The 23,071-nt window shown below is 34.8% G+C and overlaps 1 protein-coding gene across 10 annotated transcripts in view; it reads left to right on the forward strand.

The window, feature by feature from the left end:
* FOXP2 (forkhead box P2) overlaps positions 1-23,071 on the forward strand; it is a 389,384-nt gene that overhangs the window by 268,780 nt on the left and 97,533 nt on the right. For 9 of the 10 annotated variants that reach the window (XM_056516333.1, XM_056516331.1, XM_056516334.1 and 6 more), the window contains one exon: positions 1,848-1,937. In XM_056516333.1, the coding sequence (XP_056372308.1) occupies positions 1,848-1,937 (90 nt within the window). Of the gene's footprint in view, positions 1-1,847; positions 1,938-23,071 lie in introns of those variants that run through there. The other variant, XM_056516339.1, reaches the window with a different exon arrangement.

The following is a 23,071-nucleotide window of genomic DNA, read 5'->3' on the forward strand; positions in this document are numbered from 1 at the left end:
CCACAGATCTTCTGTTCGTGCTTTTAATCTGTTTTTGCTTAAACCACTGCAAGAAGTTGGGACCAAATCCTGGTGCCCCTGAAATCAACAGATACATTTAACTCTGATCCCAGGCAGAGAAGGACTGTCCTGTAGGATATGCTCTGTGAGTGCTGAAGAGATCATGGTTCCTTGGTAACAAAATATTTCAAGTGCACTTTTAAATATGTTAACTTTTGTTTATTTTTAGCAGAGAGAAGATAGTTCTGTGTGTCTCATTGCTTAGGTTCAGAGGAATGTATACTCTTTGTAAAGCTGACCTGTAATTACTTGAGAATTTGATGAAACAATACAGGGATTGTTGTGGGAATGTCTCCAAATGTTAAAAGTCTGCTCTGCAAACTTTGTACCAGGGCCTTCTATGGGGAGACGAATCAATGTTGTTAGGAGATGGTACTAGTGCATTCACTTTGTTTACTTTGGTTTTCTATGTCTGCCTGCCTTCTCAGAAAACTTGCTTGGAGCCAGACTGTAGCAGCCCTCTCTCTGTCTTTTCATAATTGATCAGGGGATGACTGCCTTCCCTGAGGGTTAAGACGTGGCAACTTTTTCTGTTTGCTCAGCATCTCAATGCAGTAGTTCAAACATTGTTCACACCAGCTGGCAGTGTAATGCCATATGCACATCTTGTCAAAGCAACTGTTGTCATGGATACTAGAAACTATCTTAAAAACCAGCTCATTTGAGTCTAATCAAAATTGTACCTTTCTTTATCAGCTGAGAATCTTTATTATTTTAGGGAACATTGATCAAATGGCAGTACATTCCATCTACAGTAGGTTTTAATAACAGAAATAATAGCGTGATGTATTGTAAAGCTATAACTGCTATTTATTGAGCTGATTTTTCTAAGGGGAAAAAATGAGTTCTCCAGGTAGTTTCAGTGGAAATGTTTTAAATCAGGTTTTTTGGTTTATTTTGGGTTTTTTTTTCTTTTATTTCTAAATAAGTACCACGTTATAACACTTGACATTTAAAAAATAATTTTATAGGGAAAAATGATATAGATTAGCATTCTTCTGGTAAGTGGAATGTTTGTTTACATTTCATATGTTTAACTGTATTTGGCTGAGTTGGAATGAAAACGTAAAATAAATGAAAACATCTTCTATTTTGATTGGGATACTGTCATCCCTGAGCCTGATCTGGTTGGTTGAGTAATAATTTCTTTGTTCTCTGATTTTCCTAAGAATGCAAATTAAAACCACTCATTTTTATTTGGCATTAAAACTGCACTCTTTTTTTTTGTCAAAGGAGAGGTTTCTCCTTGAATTGTAAGTACAAAAAGTGTTTTTAATCTTCAATGAATATCCTTATTAATTCACTTTCAAGATAATCTGATGTTGATTTGTCAAATTTAATTACAGCTTCTGGTAACACTTGAAGTCTACTTGCTTTTACTTCAAATTGTAATACGAAAATGCAAATTGAATGATAATTTGCAAGGGAGTGGGCATTTTAGTTGAACACTCAAAGACAAGTTCCTTGTGGAAATGAGGCTATTGATGCAGTTTATGATTTTTCCTCTTCAAGCACTTCAAACAAATTAACTTTATTTCCTGCAGGATTTCATGTACATCCATAAATTCTAGTGAAGTCTTATATATGTACTTTCAGAATATTTTTTTTAATGTTTCAAGTTAAAAAAAACCCCTGAAGTCTGAAATCTAGCAAATAAAAATCGAATAGGAGGGATTTTGTTTGTTCAATTGGACTTTTACCTAACATTAGCAATGAGTAACTGATTTCTTTCTAGGAATTGGTCAAATTTATTTACCTTTTTTTTTTTTTTTTTTTTTTACTTTTAGGCACTCCAGGCTGCAAGGCAGCTGCTTTTACAGCAACAGACAAGTGGACTGAAATCTCCTAAAGGCAGTGAGAAACAGAGACCGCTGCAGGTTAGTAAAGTCTCCTTGCTTTTGGGACCTTAATCTGCTCACTCACATGTGAGGGGTGTGTGTCAATCCTGTCCTCTAATGCTGGATATGTGCATATTCACATGCTGCAGGTTGCTGGCTTCTTGCTACTGACTGCTCAGAAAAAATTCACTGTAGTATACAAAAGCCTTTTGTGGCTGTACATGCTTAAAAGGGCTAAGACTGAGTTCAGTAACTGTGGTACATTAATTCTTTATAGACATGTTACAAAATTGGCATGTGATTTTTATATGTGCATGGTTTAAATTGTAAAAACATGTTAACCCTAGGAGCAAAACAGTATCAGTGAAAAAAAAAAAGAAAAGCTAAACAACTCACAGGTACCATATATAAGTGACAGAGAAGTGTTCAGAAACTTACCAACACAAGTGCATGAAATTATGAAAAGTGTTTCTGCCATTTTAGAAAAAAATATATGTCATGAAATTTCACATTAGGATGTTGTTGGGCTTTAGATTATGAATGGGTAAACGGAAGTTCTGCTATTGAACAGTTATTTTAAATGCATTAGTAAAAACATAAAGAGAGTTTTATTCTTGGAAAATTTTATCAGAGTGGTATTTTTATGAGGTATTAATTCATTTATTCCTATTTCAGAGTTCCATGTCAAATTGCATTCTGCTGACAAAACTTGTTCTCTCTTGTATATAGATCAAATATGGGTGCTTAACTGCTGAATTATGTTTTGTTGCAGACAATTTTATTTTGTTCAGGAAATTTTTAAAAAGTATAAATCCTACCATTCTCTTCCTCACATCTATTTTTCTGGGTGAACATTTATTCTCTCAGGACTTCTCCTGTTTTCTAATGGAGTAGGGTGTTTTTATCTCATTTTTAGTTTTTGTCATGCATAATGGAGGACCCCAGGCACTAGAATGTAATTTTTTTTCTCCACCAGGGAAATGCTGTAAAATTTGTTCACTTGTGCAATTTCTGAATGTGATTTCACATTGTCTCCTTTCTTTGTGAAATGGGGGTGGATCAATGTTGGATGCAGCAAACAGGTCCACATTCCTGGTCAGCACTCTTTAGCTTTTAAGGTTTTATACATTTGCTTGGAAACAAACAAGAATTTAGGAATATGGCTAAAGAAAATGGCAAAAAGGAAAACATGACATGATGGTATCCTGCCATACTGTAGTTGTAGTCCAGTCCTGGCTGGTCCTGGGACCCTCTCAGCTTTCTCCTCCTCACCCTTGACTTTGCTTTGCAAATGCAAATTCACTTTTGCTTTGTATCGAATATCTTCTGCACTGAAGGCACATAAGAAGAGTAGCCACAAAGGTAGAAGCTTATGAACTATGTGGGTTTTTTAAGTTTTAAAGTGGAATTACTGACCTTGAAGGGTTGAATCATGAAAATAATTGATTTAATGAATATTGTGTAAGTACTTCATTCTGCTAGGTCCTCATTCTGAAAGGTAACAGTGGCTGTACAAGGAGTGTACAAGATCCATCTAGCCCTAAGTTCTGTGTCTAAATTGGCCAACACCAGGCAATAAGGAAAGTATATGAAGCAGGTATAAATAGTGGTGTTTTTCCAGTATATGTTTTCAATTTTTTTTTTTACTTTAATCCTCCACCTTTTAAACCAGCACAGTCCAGGAGCTACTCATTTCTCTTTTCACATTCTCCACCTGTTCACAAACTTTATTTTCAAGGTTAAAGAGGTCTGGGGGTGCACTCTTTGTGGTAGGCATTGGTGAAATAGTAGAAAACCATGTTTGGAGGAAAAAGAAAGCCCAGAGGATGATGAGAAGAAGAGAGGGAGTCTTGTGCTTTCACGTTCTCAAAACACTAGCACTGTCCTGATGCCCTTTAAATGCTAGGAGTTCATGTGTTGGTGCTGTATCACTTGTTTCCCAGGAGGAGTAAGCATCTCATTAATCATACTTGAGAGGCAGGAAGAAGAAAATACAGCAAATAATTTTATTTTCAGGATTGTTATGTGCTCCTGAAAGCCTAGATTATTGCTTATGTTTCCAACTTTTTCTTCCATTATCAATGTGTGCACAGTGTCTCTTATTGGCCTTGAACATTTCATTTGGTTCATTTTTAAAGGAGAGGAAAAATGGAATTTGCTCCCAGACTTTGGTTTTATGTATCAAATACCATGTAAATTCAGGTATGAGCACGAACTGCATTTTAAATTTCCTTTTTAGTGAAAAGGATGTATAAAGGTTTTGGACGTGAGTCCTTCAAGCTTTTCTATTTCTGTCTCTTACTGTCCATTGTTCATCATGTAGTGGAAATTCACATTTCAATCATCATGTTGCCTGTTTAACCAAATACTGTCATAAAATTGTACAGCATTATTATTTTCTTATGCCAAACTTGATGGTAACTTTAGCCAAAACCTTCTAGCAGTAGAAATTGTTAAATTTGTATAAGGTTTATAAGACAAAATTGAGGGTTATAAGGCAAAAATACTTGTACTTGTGTTTGTGATTAAGAAAACAGACTTCTTCCAATATTTTAAAAAACTTTCAAATTAGTGCATATCTAATTTCCTCCATTTCAGAAGCATTTACTAATCTGGCAACTGTTGATATGTAAAACTAGATTTATAAATCTAGTAAAAATGCAATAAAACCTTTAAAAGTAGCTCACACATCTGCAAGAAAATGTGGCTATTTGGTAAGCCCTGCCATGCATCTCCTGTGCTCTGTAATTTGATGTAAACTATTCTATTGTTCCATGAGCCAAAGAGGGAAAAAACTTGTATTTATTTTAGTGGCCATCTTTTCTGGGAGGAAAGTAGCATATGGTGTTTTTATGTATGTTCTCTCTGTTATTTCATCTGCGTCAAGTATTTTAGTGACTTACAGCACCTACTAGCTAATCAGCAAGTTGAAAGCTGATTGAAGAAACCTTCAAATTTGTGTCCTCAGCTTTGCAAAAAGAGGGTGTTGGGTAAGTCATCATGTTCTACTGTGCTTTACTGAGGGAATGTCTTTAGGGGAACTACTGAAATTTTCCTAGAATAATTTGAGTGTCTTTTGTGTCCTCATGAAAAGCCTTTACAAATATATCACTAGCTGTGTGATCTGTTGTAAAAGTGCAGAAGTTTTTGTTTTAGTTTCTAATGCAAAAGTTACCTTTAGCTAGTAGTTATCCTATATTTCCAGGGACAGGAGGTTTATATTTAGATTGCGAGTTAACAGAATACCTGCAAAAATTACAGTTTTAGATAGACGCTTGTCTTGATCTACTATTACTTTGATTTACATTTGTCTGGGTTTTACACTGCAGATGGCATAACCATTAGCATGTCTTATGTAAAACAGAAGAAGAAAAACATCCCTTTTGACAAGCTTGAGTACCAATTGTGGTAGTGATTTTACTTTCATGTATAGATATCCGAATAAATGTATTTGAAACATGTTTATATATGCCATTCATTAGACTGATGCACCAATTGAATGGATCCAATCAGTACATACATTGATTAATGACATATTGCAAAACAGCTATGGAGAGTTTGTGATGAGAGTTGAGGGTAATGTTAACCTGCATATGATGAGATAATAGCATTTACTGTTTTACATTGCATCCAGTAAAATATTGCTGTAGTGAGGTTAAGATTTTTGTAGTACCCTTTTTTATTTCAGAATATTTTCCTTTTCTGTGGAACTTGTTATAATGGTAATCCACAGTGAAGCTTACTAATTGCTTTCAAGGATTCTCTCCCTATCACCAAATTTCCATAGCAGGCATAACAGCGAAAAATATCACCTTGGCTCTTAGAGCATGTAGTTCATTTTCCTAGGGCAGAAAGTCACTGTCCTTAGAGCCACTGAAGAACCTGGTATAATCTAGCTTGAGTTTTAATACTGGCAGCTTTATTTTCATCTTACATTTACAGTCATGAGCGAGACTTGGAGCTCTTCAAGAACTGTGAGAGCACAAACATAACCCAAAGGTAAATGCTGTCAATTTTCTGCCATTGGGTGGGTATTGGTGTACAGCATTTCAATTTTATTTCTCTTCCAGGTAGGCAGTTTCTATGCTTAGACTAATCTCTCCATGATACACAGACTGCTGTTGTCCTCATACATGGTGATTTGCACAGTTGTAATTCTCTTTGTTTGCCTAGTTATTTCTATTCCCAGTAATGTCTCTAAAGGAATAGTTTATTTTGATAGAGTCAGACTATGAACATAATGTCGATTAGAATAAATAGATAATTATTTTCAGGCCCACAGTTTAATATATCTACAATGAAATGGTTAGTTGTTTTTTTCTTTCTGGCTAGGTGATTTGTTGTTTCAACATCAGTACTAATGTATTCTATAAGAGGATGGCATGTCATGAAATCATGACACCTGGAATCAAAGGGTTAAGCTCAGTGTGTACCAAGCCAGTTGTATAAATATCATGCTGTATGGAGTGTTGAGTTGTTATGGTAAGCTTTGTTTATTTAACATAAGCACTTTACGGAAGTGTAATAATTTGATAAAATTTGGGAAAAGTATGCACTTAATTTTAATTGTTTAATTTTTATTTCATTGGTGCGTAACGTCAGAAGAACCACTTTTTTTAAAAGACCCTCAAAATGCAAAAAATAAGCATGAAAACTTAGCATGAAAAAATATTCATAGTCCCTTTTAACCTACTCTCCTTGCTTTACTCTCTCCTAGTTTGGTCATCTCCCTTTGGATCTTCATATAGGCCTGAGTTTAAAATTGTACATAATAAATAAGCAAACATATCATTAATATTGTAACCTTTAGTTACTTTTTAAAACATATATAAGGAGTTGATGAGAGATAAGAAATAGGGAATGTGGGAAAAAAGAAGCAAACCCCACTGCATTTAAATTATATCCTCTGATTTAATGCAATTTGACTTCAACCGTGCATGCTTAATGTCAGTCAAAAAGTGCCACTTTAAAAACAGAAAAATTACTTGTTATGGTTGTAACTTAGAGAGTTTTGCATTACATTGAACAAAAATAGACATAAATCTAACTGGTTTAAAACTATTTTTTCATAAACTGCATGTTACATATTTCTGTTTACCTAATGCATGCTGCTGAGCATAAGAAGTAGGAGGATTTTGTACATGGTAGAAAACACTGATATAGGAAGATGCAAATGCATAATATGTAGTGTAAGAGGAGAGTAGTGATAAACAGTCTTTCTCCCTCTCGAGTATAATTCTAGAGGAAATGTGTGGCCTACATATAAGCAAACATTGAGGCTTGGGGTAAATTAAATTTGGAAGATAGCTGCTGGAAAATCATAAGTCCCATTTTCCCTTGTAAGTCTATTCGGAGGAATATGCAGTTATCCTCTGACGTGCAGAAATTTGCATCAGTAATATCCACTCTAAAGACAAGGATAACCCCAAGAGATGGAAAGAAGGCAAGGAGTTATTTTTGCATAAGGTGTAGGGGGAAGGGAAAGGAGAAATATCTGTGTTCAAGATTATGTGGTGTAGAAAACAGGAGTTCCATTAAGGAAGAGGTAAAAATTCAATAATAAAGACAAAAACCAGGACATTATTTCTTTAATTTAAGTGGAAGTGTTAGTATCACAAACTTGCTGGGAAGTTCTTTTATGGATAGAACTTATGTCCTGTCTTTGACAACCTTTTCTATTCATGAAAACCTGTATTTTGCATCGTGTTCCATCTTGCTGTAAAACCTTCTAATAACAGATTTAGTTTAAGTCACATTTTACTCTTGAAAATTTCCAGTGTTAAAAATATACATCTACTAAGATAGTGGCACTGGTTAGAATGGTTTCCTTTTTAGTTTGAAGTATATATGCATCACCCTAAGGTGTTATCTCTTATTGTCATTTTTAGGAGTATAAAATATTCCAGTTAACCTTATGTGTGATCTTTGTAACATGGGAAAATTTTAACTAGCAGTTTTCTAACAGAAGTTATCACACAGTAGATTCATTGGAGAAAAAAAGCCCCAGAAACAATTAGCTGATGTGGAGATCATCTCTTTATCCTGACAACATTGTTGCAATATTATAAAATATTTTTGATTCAGAGGAAGGAAGTATTATGCAAGTTCTGTTTACAGGTATTGAATGTGCAGAATACTAATTAGGATTATTATGTGATCAGGGATTTCAAGAGGCATTTTAATGTTGAACACATGTCTGTGCAGAATCTGATGTATCAATCTGTTACTGTGACTGTCCAGGAATTATCACTGACATCACTGGAATCTTTCCTTTCCCCTTTTGTCTCCTGTTGATTCTGGTACTTCTAGAGAACTAGGTGTGGAGGGAGAACACACAGTCCAGTTCTTTATTCAGATTCAGAAAGACAAACCTTCAGAGACCGTGTCTAGGTCTGCTCCCAGCAGCATGTGTGAGCACGGCAGGCCAGATTCTACCACAGCAGAATCTGCAGCCTGCCTGACACCAGGAAATAATGCTGTAAATGGAATGAGTGGACCATGATTTACACTGTGAAGTGTAGGAATCCCCAGGCACTGTGGAGAAGTTGATTTGGCTGCTTGAGCAGCTGGAAGCTCTGTCCCCGCTCGGCTGCCTGTGGCTGCTCCTCCTGGGCTGTGTGAGCAGCTCCACCCAGAGCTGGGGCTGCAGGCTCCCTTGAGCCTCTCCAGGCTCTTCCAGCAGGTTGGATCAGCCCCATTCTCTTACCAGCTGGCTCATTGCCCAGAAAAGCTCATGAAGAGCTGAAAGTGTGAATGGTTCCCCACTCGGTGTGCAGCTCTATTAAAGGGTCTGCTCCCAGGCAGGGCCCTAATTATGCCAGTTTAGGATCACACCACTCAAGCAAGGCTCTCCTGATACTCTTGAATTTGAAAAACACATTAGTGTACGTCAATTTAGAAATTACCAAAACAGGAAAAGCAACTAAACAAAATATCAGTGAATGTTCTAGATGGGGGTAGATATTCCAGAATTGTTTCTAGTTAATTTATTATTAAGGAAAGTTTGTTTTTTTTTCCAAGCCAAAGGATTTCCCTTTCATCAGGCAATTATAAAGCCAAGAAAATTTTTGGAAGAAATCAAAGTTCTGTGACTAAACAATGGAGGTTTTTCAGTTAGCATATGCAGCTTTGCACATGAAATTTCAGTTTCTCTCCATTGCATTCCTTGAGCTGATTTCTTCACATACTTTTCAGATTAATTTTGTTTTGTGAATTGAATTCTCTTCTTGACATTTTCTAATCGTTAGACATTATTTTGTGATGTCATAGTTGTCCAGTTGCTTTTCCCAGCAAACTGACTTTACTGGGGGTGTGAGGAGCCAGCTAATCAGGAATCTGAATGTGTGCCAAGATGAACATAGGTGCTAATTTTAGTTTGCCATCACTTGGGATGTGTACATGCAAAATTGTGTTAAAAAGTGTTAAAATTACCCAAATGATCACACAGTACACAGTAATACTACAGAAGAAAAGCGTGTGAGTATGTGTGCTGATGAAAAAGCAATCACACAGCGGGGTGGAAAAGCATATCAGCCCATTCTATTGTGGAAGGAGGTTGTCAACAATTGACACTTTGATGTTCTAGGTCTTTTTATGCCTTCTTATGCTTCTAATATTTTCTTGAGACAGACAGATGAAGGTCTTATGAAATGGAATTAATGGTGAAAAATTTACTAAACACTACTTCACTTGCTTTACTACTTGATTATGTGAAGCTTTGAAAAGCAATTGTATAATAATAATATGTACAAAAGGGACTGTATAGTGTTTCAGCAACATCGATATGCTTCAAGGATCTTACCAAGAACTTGAAGTATAAATGAAGAATGAGATTTTCCCACAAGTGTTCACAGTAAATCCATTTATTCAATAAATATACTTTCTGCCTAATAGGAAAGAAAGCTTCCACAATATTGAGGAGTACTAACCCAACACGTGAGGAAAAAAAATATCAAAATCAACTCTGTACTTGCAGAAATTGATTCAGCTGTAATTTAGTGTGCAGATAGTTGTGGAATTGATGGTTAGGAATAATCAAATTTCCAAATTTAAGTAAAGTATTTCTTAATAGAAGATTAGGGTGAAATCATAGGGAAAACAATATATATTTCTGTTTTAAGAACAGAGTAGGATACCATGAAAATCCTCGCTTTGAGGATGTAGTATCTGAAGGGGAATTAATAATGCAAATTCAGAGGTGAATTATAATTGATGTTGGTGTATGCAGAAAAATATCTCTTGATTAGAAATAGCTGAACCCATACTCTGGGTAAGAAAGAAAAAATGCCAAACACTAAGCCTTCTGTTGCAACAGGGGACATGTATTTCACCCATGAAACTAAAACAAGAAAATAGGGTTTACAAGAGAGCTGAGCTGCTGTACAGGATGGATATCTTTCAAAAATTTAATTAGAAAGTTAATTCTAATAAATGTTAGAAAATAGAGCAAAAAAATATGGTCATGTGCTTAAGAGAGATTTTACCAAAAACACCCTAAAGAAAATGAGAGTTTATTATTTTTTCAGAAATAATTTTTTATTTTCTGCGTATTTATGTCCTGTTGTATGAATAGAAATGACTGAAGACTAGATGGTAACTGACATTTAGTAAAATTCAGGTAGAATCCTAAATACAAAACATTTCATCTATTTAAATTTACTTTAATTGTATGACCATTTTGGATATTTGAATCTTCACCTGTTAGATTACAATAAAGCATTTCTATGAGCATAATCTAAGTAGCTGTAGCTTTCCCATAAATAAGATATAATCTGGACTTTTTCAGGCTGTTAGATATAAAAATATATTGACTTCATAATTATCAGTAAGTCTTGTAAGAAATACCACCGAATTAATAAATAGGGACATTTTTAATAGGAAGGCATTCATTCTAAAAGTAGTTTGCTTTTATGGCAATAAATACACTGAAACAAGAGACAGAATTTATCCAAAAAACCCAACCAACTTGTGAAATATTTTTTCTTCCAAAAATACCTGCTTGCAGAATGTTTTAGAGTGTTTATAGTGTTGAGGTGATTGTCTCATAGTACCTGAAAATAAAATTAATTAGTCTAACAACGCACTTAAGAGATCATTATTATTGCAACCATTTTGAGGTCTCCTATATACTATGACCCAATAATTCTTAGAGTCAAGATTAAGAGAGTGGGTTCTTTGCCACATCAAGAAAAATCATGTTAATTTAGCATCCAGAAAAATTGTTTAGTCTAGAATTTTTAAAATGTTTTTTTCTGTGTGGGTACAACTTGGTTGGAGTTCTTTGAGTGAGTATTCAATCATTGTAATTGGGGAGGTGTTGGGGGGGTGGATGTGGAGGGGGATGCAGTAATACTCCAGCCGTACCTCTAGAAGCAAATAATTATGACTTTGTGTACTATTCTTTAGAATATTTCTAGTTATCAGCCTTAATAGCTTTAATAATAGTGTCCTAAAATGCATCCAGAGATGTATCAGCAGCTGTTAAGACTGATTTCCTAATCCTCTGGGGTTTTGGTAACATTGCAAAGATAAATTGAAATAGTAAAACCTGCCAATAGGAGTTGGATTGTCAAGATAAAATATTTATCTAAATTTGTTTGATTTATTGAATATTTTTATTTTTTTTACTATGAGTATAGTAAGTTGCTAGAAGTACTTTTAGAGAGGTTTGAATGCAGTAATGGCATTATCTTTAAAATAAGCTCCAGTGTAATGAAAACCCACAAAATTATTTGATAATACTTTTATTATATGTGGAATCATTTAACTTTTTAAAGTGAAGACTCCAAGTAATTTTAGTGATAGCTGTATTGGGCCCCTTCTTGTGTTTAAAGTGAGATCTAACGTATCAGAGGTGCTGCTGCACCACATGGTTTACACAAAATTGGCTCTCAATCAAATTTCCACGGATGGCAAAGATTTTAGGAGAAACTCATAAGCAGAATCCTTTCTCAGAGAAGAATCCTTGTTGTTTAAGTCACTTTTCCCTCCCCTGTAAAACTGTCAGCAGAAATTCTAAAAAGATTTTGAAAACCTTTGTTTCACCCTGCAGATCATTTTATATTTTCCTTGTCTTTTCCTTGCTGATTACACATCATTAGTACAGAGCCTTTGAAATGGTGCCACGAAAATGGTGAATACATTCTTCTTCCTCTTTTCATTCTGGGACATTTATTGCTGTGATTTTCATTTCATTACATATAAACTTTTTGAGTTTCACTATTAATTATTAGTTTTAAATGTGCTGCACACAAGAAGGGTATATTTTATAGAATCATAATTTGTGTTCTTTCTCTGTTAGAGAAAAACAGTGAGAAACTGTTGGCTTTGACAAATACTGGTCTAGACACTTGGCTAGACTAGCAGTGCATGGTCAAAAATCCACTGGTTTTAAACTTAAAATGCATTAGATATCGTCTTCAGTATTAATCTCATTGTTAGGATAAAACTTTTATTTTCATTATTCTTAATATTATAGTTACAAAAGCTTTGTGTTAGAGATTTGAGTCTACTTGTATTATTGATTGTAGAAAATTTTAATGTGGATCAGATATCCAGAGAGCATTCAGTGCATTTGGGCACTACTAACAGAGTGCAAGGAGGGAAAAAGAACTGCAGAGACCCACAGAGACATGCATCATTGACATAGCTATTCAAGTGGGACTGAACAGCAGGCAGCTACTTTATACTTGTACATCTCTGACTGTATTTCATGCCCAACTGTGTGAGCACAAGGAGTAGGTATATATTATTCACACTTTTAAGGGAATACCAAAATCCATTTGCTCATATTTTGGATATTCCTTGGTAAAGAAGAAGGATATACGATCCATACAGAGCTGAAGATACCTCTGCTCTTTTATCATCCCTCCAGCTCTTCTTCTGAGGGTCCACAGGATCTAATTTTTCTCTTGTTTATGGAGGAAAAGACATGAAGTTAAGCTGAAAGGATCATTTAGGTTTTCAAGCATCATATATCCAAGTTTGGGAACACATCTCAATGTTTGTCTGCCACTGTGCTTGTTCTCTTTGGGCACTGAGTACTGACCACTGTTAAAAGAAGCCCAGTAGGCTAAATGATAATTTCATGTAGTTGTTTGCCATTATTTTGTCTTTCAAGCAATATCCAGAAGCCAATATGTTTTTCTTCTGATGACATGCTTTTGTCCATTCAAGTGGACTTGACTTCCCTCCAAGAGCAGTCTGGTTTCACCAGCAAACTTCATGTTTCACAAACCATAGTCTGATGGACTTCTCACAATTGCTTTTAGTCATGCTTTTAAGATGGAAACCCCTAAAAATATCTAACCTTTCCCAGTTCAACCTATTAATGAGCAATTCTCTTTGTGACCCAATGCTGGTATCAGGATGATGCAGTATGCATTTGAAGAGCCATAATTACTTACCATGGTGGTGAAAAGATTGGATTAGTATGATGGAGCTCAAGGAAAATAGTTGGGCCCTCAAATGATTTCAAGCTACTTAGCCACTTTCTAATATCTCAGAGGGAATCAGATGCTCAATTGAGTGTCATGCTCTGAAAGTGATTAAAAAGAGGCCTTTAAAAAGAAAAAGGTAATACCTCAGATCCATTGGAAATTCAACTGCACTTCCATGAGTTTGCATCTATGTTACAGCTTTGGCCATGCAGGCAGTGAAGCCCAGAACTTCACATTCTTCATCCTACATAGAGAACTTCAATGTCTCTCTCACTGTAAGGAAAAGGGATCTTCCCTTTATGTCTTCAGTTTCCATACGAATAACCCAGTCAATGAAAAGTAGAGAAAGGGTGCCTCCATTCCTTAGAAGTGAGAGAAGCATTTTAAAAAGCCTCTACAACACAATTCTTTAAGTAGGTTCCATCCTTATGGTGTCAGTCTATCAACTATCATTTGGCTGGTGAAAACAACTAATTAACACAATATCAAGGTAAGTTATAAACCTAATTCTAACTTTATTGTGGGCTACAGTCTGCATGTAATCTCATATAAATTGCTGCAATGAAAATAGGCAAAATGAAGGTCTGTTATTGACTGTCCTGTTCTGAAATAAGCTAAATATAAATTTTGTAGGAAGTTAAGTAAGTACTAAAAGAATGTGACAAAGAATAACTTAGTGGCAGAACAGAGATTTAGCTTGAGAGAATACTTATTTCAATATGAAATTGAGGCATTTTTGTTGTATTTCAGGTACTTTGTGTGTTTCTGGTATACTGTTTTCCTAATTAAAATATCAGATATACATTTAAAAGCTAATTCTTCAGTGTAAATCTTACATAGGTTTGGTGTCACTGAGAGAAATTGTATCCCCTCTGATTTTCTTCTGGGTCTTACAAAACCAGCAATGAAATTGTACTAAGAGATGGTGGTAATTAAAAAATATTTTGTGTTTCGTTTTTCCTAAGACCAACGTCTAAGATTCTACTCTCTGGGAGATCCAAGAGAGGCAAAGTACTTGATATGGTTATGATAAGATGGCTCACCTTAAGCCTAAGACATATATGAAAGATGAGGGTATGATCTTACTCCTAGGAGGTAATTTATGATTTACATCTCTTACATTGAGGCTAATTTTAGATAAAAGATTGTGCTAGTTTTTCTGCTGATCAACTCTCCCTAGTGTAGTCATCCATCCCACGCTTCCTTTGATAAAAGTGTTTATCATTGTGAAAAAATATGAAGGGAACTGAAGACCTCGTCAGGAAGAGTGGCTTCTTTTATACCCTTCATAAAAAAGTGTGTGTACCAAACTCCACAGTGATTGCTTTCAAGAATTTTCTGAGTTTTAAAATCACAGTACAGCTTTGCATTTGAAATGAGGATGGATGAACAAATTGATGTAGGCATTGTGTTGTGTCATTTGATTTTCATATCAGGTTTTGTAATCTAATGTTAAAAGATTGCAATATGTTGGGCAAGTTATCCAGCTTCTACATGTAATTACATTGGTAGAATTATTTAAAATACATTTGATGAGATTTTTAACTTTATTATTTGTTCTTTAGCAGAATCCTGATTTCTAGTAATGTTTAACATCAGTTGGTGCTTTTCTTTCCAACCCAGGTATTATGGATGTGCAAACATTAGTTTAATGTGCACAAGCTGTTTAACATTGATCTTTCTTATTTTCTTTTGTAAGTTTTGTGTGACACACATGGTGTCTCAAGATATAACTATTAGTTGATATGTCTGTCTGGTTGGGTAGGACTACAGGAAACAGTGAATGCTTGCAGTTTCTTTTGCTACATCAGCACAGAGTTTCTGAGTCATTTGACTCAACTTCAGGGATGTTTCTTAGTGTGCTTAAAACCATGCTCAGCAAAGGCTGATGCAGTATCTCATCCGGTCAACCTATAAATAATGATAAAACATGGAATTTGTTTTATTTCTTTCTAGCCTGGAAAAGCTAAATATTTAGAGGAAATAGGAATAGGAAGAAATTTCCTATTCCAGAGTCCTACTGAGTCACCTAGAAAGTGCCAGACATCTGTATCGAAATAAATTATTCCCAGGAGTTATGCAGCATGGCCTCTGCTTCACATTGTAGAAATGTCTCTCTTTTACAAAATATTTTTCCTTTTATTTGTTTTACAGCTAAATGATAGTTTAGTGTTACGTTAAATATACATATTTTTCTCAAAATCATTTGTTTAATTCTTCACCCGTTTTCATTTCTGATGACAGTTTACAGTGGTGCTACATGTTGTCCAGACTGGTTGTCATTTGGCTTTGCTGCAGTTCCCAATTGCTGACAGTTAAGATCCCTACAGGTTTGTTCTATTGGTCTAGAACTGGAAAAGCATTGCCAGCTCTCCTTGATCTGCTTCAGGCAGATGCCATGCTCTTTTCTGCACTGAAAGAATCATCATAATGTACAGTGTTATCTCTATTACAATATAACTTTAACAGAAAAATTTTTACCTTTTTTGATAGCCACCAGAGGAGTTGGTTTTCTGTTACAAAAGTCCTGCATCTGGGTGATGTTTCAGTGTTAGAATGGCTGAGATTGTTCAGACCTGGTCCTCCAGTTTATATATATATTTTTAAGGGCTAAGAACTGTAGATCTACCCACAGTATTTGATGATGGATCACAGTCCAAAAGGATATCCAATTCTAAATACTTGTTCTGAAACACAGAAGAGTCTCATCTGCTTTTAGTAAAACCATCAGTTTAGAGGTTGTAGGCCCTGTAATGGGTTATTTTTCCTGAGAAAGCTGTGGAAAGAAGAACATGGGTTGTATGTCTGTGCTGCTGATTATTCATTGAAAAAGAATTTAGCATTAGTATTAATATTGAGCATTTTGCATTTGGCATTATCCTTCACGATCATTGCTGTATCAGGCATGTGAGATGTATTCAGTTATTTCCCACATGTGCTGCCTTTCCCTCATCTTTCTTTCAGTTTGAATGAGTTTAACATTACAGAATGGGGGCTAATGACAGTCAGAATGCATAGGAATAGAGTCAATGTCTTAAATTACTCAATTATTTCTTGTTTGTATATCAAAAAGGAGCAGCATACATGTAGGAAGAATGTGTCGTTAGTGTGTACTGTCATTTTGAATTATCAGTCAACTGTGGTTTTTTGTTCCTTTTATGCTGCTGGTACAAAACAGAGTTTTCTAAATAGTGGAAAGCACCGATTTTGCAAGGAAGTGAAGTGGTGACCATTCAGTCCTATTTTTCTAGGAGCCATAAGGATTTCATTGGTACACTTCTATTGTGCTGGGTGGTGACTGCACATGTTTTTAACATGTTTCACAGGAGGTGTATCTAGTACAATAAGATGTAGAATATTGAGTATCCATGTGCTGTTCGTCTAGTAATGGAAGTTAAATGGTCATTGTTATAAGAAACAGAGTGAAAAAAAACAAAACCAAAAAACCAAAACAAAACAACAGAAAAAGGATATGTTATCACTGATGAATATAAATTGTCCAACCAAAAATCTTTTTTTCTCTGAGTTCATTTAAATTCAAAATAAACATACAAGCAGAGGGAAAAAAAACTTGATGAGAAGGGATGGTGTGTTTATGTGACTCAGTGGCATATCCAGATTATGTGGTGTGATTTGTTCTGCAGCTGCTTCAAATTAAGAACAGGTGTAGACAGGAGACTATGCAAATATTCATATTAATGTAATTGTCAAATTGGTGTGTTTATCACTGCGCCTTTAAAGAGTAGACCATACTCTTATTTTACATGTAAATCAGTTTTATTCTTGAGAGCTACTATTGGATAATGAGCTTGTAAAGGAGAAATTTCTAGTGTATGGCGAAACATTTCTAAAATGTGACATTTTCTTGTGTAGTAATTTCTTTTTTATATATGGTATAAACATATTGTAATCTGCTTTGTCTTCTTTAGAAAAAGATATCCATGGTTTTAAAATCTAACTCAAAGAACTGATGAACTAATACTTCTTTTTTCTTTTTTTGTTGACTTCACATAACCTTTGAGTTAGACAACTTATTATGTCCTTCAGCCATTTACTGTATATTTACAAACATTCAGCGACTTTAAGCCTCATTCACTTTAAAAAGTATACATTGTAGAGAAAATGTGTTTAAAAAGGATTTTATTTTGCAAGACCAATTCTATTTAAGCAATCATAAACTGGGTCCCTGAGTTAAATATATATTTTTAAGTATTATTTACCTCATTTTGCTAGTATCTATAGATATATAAATGATCAGCTGAGTTTTGTGTTATTTTTAGATCAGAGAGATTTGGTTTCAAAGGATGGCTGAAATAAAGAAATGATGGGAACTTTTTATTTTCTTGCTGTATGGACCTAGTTAACAAACGTTACCCAGGACAAAAATCTAAGAGCCCTATTAATCTATGTACTAGTGTATTTTCTTCATTATATCTTTTTCGTATGGTGTGGTTTAATAGTAATTTATATGCTGTTAAGAGGAAACACTAGGTGCTTGGGTTTTGTCTGCATATACAAGACAGTTTTATATATGCTGTCAGTGAGGTAAGTTGCATATGTGGAACTGAGGTGGGGTGCTTTCGACTGGGAATCTGGGCCAAACAATTGAGAAAATCCATGTGTCTCAGGAAGCAGAGGCTGAGGGCACTGGCTGCCAACAGCTGGCCACTGGGCAAACAAGTTTAGAACAAGGTTGTCTTCCTTTAATGATTCCTACGGCCATGGCTCACGTGGGGTTTCCTATTTATTGCCAGAACAAAAAGAAAATTCAGTTTTGATTTCTGGATATGTTTCAGCAAAAACAGCAAAATCTATAGTTACTGGATTCAGTGCAGAACAAAATGGCAACAAATTTCTTACAAATTTCTTACTATTTATAATCATCAAAGCTCAACTTGGTAACTTGTGTGAACAACCTAAAAGATAAATGCAAGAAGTTTAAAGAAAGCAATTCTTAATACATGAGAGATATGTTTTTCTAAAGCATCCCTCAAGAAGGAGAATAACTCTATGTTTGAAAGGTGGCTTCATCCTATAGCAAATGGTTTAAAATTGCATTCATTTCCATTGTGCTTAACTGGTAACTGTTTGCTTCACAGCCTGTTAGCTTCCTATGAAATCTTTCATTCACTTATTAGAATGCTCTTAATGGAATACAAACTATTTAAGAATGAAAAGATTTGCAGTAACTTCATTATGTATGCTGAAGATGGTAAAGCTTTTTTTAGGGTTAGTTTGGCTCTATCACTTTACAGTAGAACTGTGAACCAGATAAAACAGCAACCTCTTTTTCTAATCAATTTGAATTATATGCATCATTTCAGTAGGAAGCTATTGTGGGGCTAATTATCTTTGCAGTTAGAAAAGTTTTTACTTCCACTTGACTGGTTGTTGTTGGAGATGTTTGCATGCAGAAATGTCATTCATGCTGTGCAATATGGGTACCTTCCAGTATTGCTTAGAATTCACCTTAGTTATTCTTCTATCTCAGAAATAAAGATGCAACTTGGACATTGCTGCACAAATACTGTGTGATTTGGGGAACTGTGATTTTATCACCCTGTAGAAACTGCTTTAAAACAGATGGCTCAAGCCATCTTGTCTCTATTAAAGTTTTCACAGAGTTCTAAGGGAAGTCTTTTGAGATTAGGAAGAAAAAGCCTGAATACATGAGCAAATAATAGTAAATAAAAAGACAAAAAGTGCCTTTCAGTTACGTTCATTACTAATATCTTTTTAACATTTATTATATGTGAAATATCATCAATTTTCTGGGCTACACAACAAATCATGTAAGTAGAACTGGATCTGAACATATTTGTATCTCATTTATATCATTGCCTAAGTCAGGACCATTGCTGTTTACTTGCAAAGGTCGTGGTGTTTGTTTTCTCTTGGAGAGAAATTTTGGGTTCAGAAGGGGATGACATTTTGCTTTTTGAAATTGACATTGACAAGAGATGGCATAACTTGAGGTGCACAGACTGGTAGTTGCCTCAACATCTATATTATCATTTAATTAATCTTACTCACATGTGCAAAATTAAATCAGTACCTGACTTGGAATCAGGATGAATCTGATGCCCAGCTAAGACTGGTGAGTGCCCTTTTAGGTCTTTTACTCTCCTTTGCAGTTGAAAATAGTCCATCCACTCATGTAACCTGTGAATACTACTGTACAGATTCTCTGATACTGTTAAGAATCACCTGGCAAATGAGACATTTGTGACACTTTTGATTACTCTTGCACTTTTCTTGTAGTGTATGATAGCTGTGGTCCTTGATGAAAATCTATTGGTCATAATAATGCTTCAGGAAATGTGAAATGGGCATTTCATGGACTTTTGTGTAGCATAGCTTCATTGACTAGGGAGGTAGACCCCACCACAGCATTGATCTAACAATCCTAAAAGAGAATTTAATTTTGAACACCTGAAAAATAAACTGTAGGCATATATAATTGCTTAAAATTTAAAAAAAAATTAAAAAAATTAAAAAAAAGGCAAGTCAAATAACTTATAACTTTTTTTTTGATAATTCATTGTGCCTAATGGAAATCTGCTGATTATATGATGTCAGCATGCATTCATATCTATAAATACGCATGAAATTATTTTGCTCTCTTTCTGGAATGCCAACATTTATTATTACTTTCTTCAGTGTTTGTTTTCTTTAGCAACTCAGAAAATAAGATAAAACATTTTTATTGTGTGAGAGATGCCATTTTTATTCAGTTCAAGATTTTCCTATACCTATATTCAGTTAAGATCTCCAATTTTTGTCTTATTGAACGATCACTATCTTGTAATCCTTTTATCTTCTTTGCATTCCTACTCTTTCTCTTTAAAGGAGAAAAAAATACTAAGAGAAAAAAATAAGTGATCTTTCTCTGCCAAAGCCCAGGTCACTGTCCCTCCATGCATTAGTCAGCAAAATCACTTCTATAGTAAAAGACCAATTGTCCATCTTCTCTTTACTCAACAGCTGAAGCTTTAAAGCAAGGAATTAGAAAATGGTGTTACAAGTTAATGTGCTATGCAGCTTCATTTGCAGCTCACTGACTAAGCTGAACCACAGTTACCATATAAAGAACATGAACTTCAAAGTTTACACAGAATCACACATTTGTTCTTTAAAATCTACTTTCTCTTAAGAAAACATGTTCCCTTATTCCTTTTTGTTCCCCCATTCAGGAGTCTAATTTTAAGGCCAGACTTTCAGCTGAGTATCCAGGACTCCATCAACATCAGTGTAAGCTGCAGCTGCTCAACACCTCTACAGATGAAACTGAGGAGAGTTTAGGAAAATAATGGCTACAAGTTAGGCTTTAAAAAGGATATTTTTCTTCACAGACTCGGTCAGATTTTGATCATATTTATCAGACATTTTTTATCTTTTTCTAGATAAATAAAATTATAGATTTTGGGTTTTGTTTTTTGTTTTAATTAGTATTGTACACTCTGAATTAAATAACAATTTTTGAGGAGGCTGGTGGATATTTTGTTAAATTGTTCTGAAATTATATGGGGTGTTTTCATTTTAACCAAAGTTACAGCTGCAGAGCTGTAAAACAGTCAGTTTTCCTTATTATGACTAGTTCTACAACTTGTACTGTTTTAAATTGCCTGCAATTAGCATATTTCAACCTTATTTTTAGGTTTAAATTGCAGTGTGAGAGTGTGCTCTCCTCTTAGCTAATTAGTGCTATCAAGGAACAGTAGGTTACCTCATTAGTACCATGTGCATTTAATTAAAGAAGAGAAAATTGGAGTTAACCTCATAGTTAATATTTTCACAGAGTGCTACGATGCCAACACCTTCAATTGGAGTCACACCCCTGTGTATCTAATTATTCACTGGTGCCATATAAGGTTAGCAAGGATGCTACCATGCTGTTGACAAAATAATTTACATGGAAGTATGTTTGCTATTTTCTGATATGAAATTCCAGTTAGAGTAGGTTATTTTTGTTTAAGTATGTTGGGGTTAGAAAATATTTTTATCGTCTTCCTATCCTCTCTGTTAGGTTCACACCCAAACCTAGGAAAGCAGGCCCAGAGCACATGAGGCAATTAATCTCGAGCAAGTGGTCTCTCATCCTCATCCATGCCTTGCAGGTGTCATAGCAATCTGGATATAACCATTTTATTTTAGCTACAAGTATTGCGGAAACCAGTAGAGTTATATTGGACTCACGGAAATACACAAATGGGACCAGAGTGCAGGTACCTGCCCTTTGTAAAGGTGCTCAGAATTTTTTATGCCTTGCTTTGATTTCTAATTTTCTTTTCCACCATGCTGCTTCACATAGTTCTAAAGGGCACAATCTATCATGGAGATGAGAAAGATGAGAACCTTCAGCTCCTTTAGGTTTCAGTGAAGTTGAAAGTGCTTATTATTTGTACTTTAGGCACTGCAATTTGTGTCTGTTTACCCACAGAATAGAATTTTTTGGATAGTATGTATTTAAAAGAAGAAACAAAAAGGGAAATAGTTTGGTTTTTGTCCCCTTAACTAATTTGTGATACTTACTTAGTGGTTGGGCCTATAGTTTCCAGTCTATAGTTACATTAAATAAATCTGAGTTCTGTGTTTCAGTTTTGTACTGGATGCACAGAACTTGAATCCGTGCATCCGTGTAGTGCTGATTTAACAAGCTCTTGAGATATTCTTTATTTTTAATATATGAATATTCCCATTACTCTTATAAAAAACAGTTACATGAATCCTGGAGTATTTTAACAATTAAAGTTTGTCACCTTTTTCACTTTGCTTGTCTAAAACTGAACAGCTCAGCACTCAGAGAGCCACATACTGACCAAGTGGATTTCTCTTCTGAATTTTGTTGTCCAGTGCTGCTAATACGACAAATAATTTTGAGCAAGCCATTCTGTGATTCAGTTTTGCCATCTGTAAAATAGAAATGCTATTACTTCATGCAGGAAAATTATTTAAGGGCAAATACTAGTTTTTTGCACAATAGTCGAGTGCAAAGCCACCTTGTACAAGAATATATCGGCGCCAGATCAACTTCAATTGAAGTGCATTTAATTATTGTATCTGTGGGATTATAACTGAATCCTTGAAGGAGGGGTTTTTCAGAAGTCTTCATACTAAATCAATCAAGTACTTTGTTCTCTGTTCTTTCAGATTATCTGTCTCAAGTGCTTATACTGGCACATACATGGGTGCTTTAAATAGTCACTTTACAAGCTTACTTAATGCCAACCACTTTGACATTTAGCACTGCTGTTCAAATGAAAATAATAGCTGACCTTTTTAAATTTGGGGGGGGGTTTATTATTTTATAGTGAAGTAGAAAAGAGGCTCTTCAAACATTGTTACTTTCCCATATTAGCTTTCCAAACTGATGATCCTTCAGGATCTATACAAAGTTGAAAGGAATCCAATGGCATGGTGGAACTCTGAAGCTGATCAGTTTGACAACTGGACGAAGTTTCCATGTGAAAATAAATGAACTTAGTATTTGCTTAGCTAGCTCATGGTTTATATATTGCTGCTAGAAAAATGTGGAATTACCTGATAGATCCATTTATCTTTTTTTTTCCTATCTAAATCTACTTTTTTATTATTATTATGATATGCTCTTTCACTGTCAAGGTGCATTTGAAAATGCAGAAATTGAACAACTCTGTTTTCTAGGACCTGTAAGGGAGAGTTCAGATTACAAAAAAAATTTTTAGAAATAAAAGAATAACGAATTTTTATTCCTCC

Source organism: Oenanthe melanoleuca, chromosome 1A, assembly GCF_029582105.1.
Source record: "Oenanthe melanoleuca isolate GR-GAL-2019-014 chromosome 1A, OMel1.0, whole genome shotgun sequence".
Lineage (NCBI taxonomy): Eukaryota > Metazoa > Chordata > Aves > Passeriformes > Muscicapidae > Oenanthe > Oenanthe melanoleuca.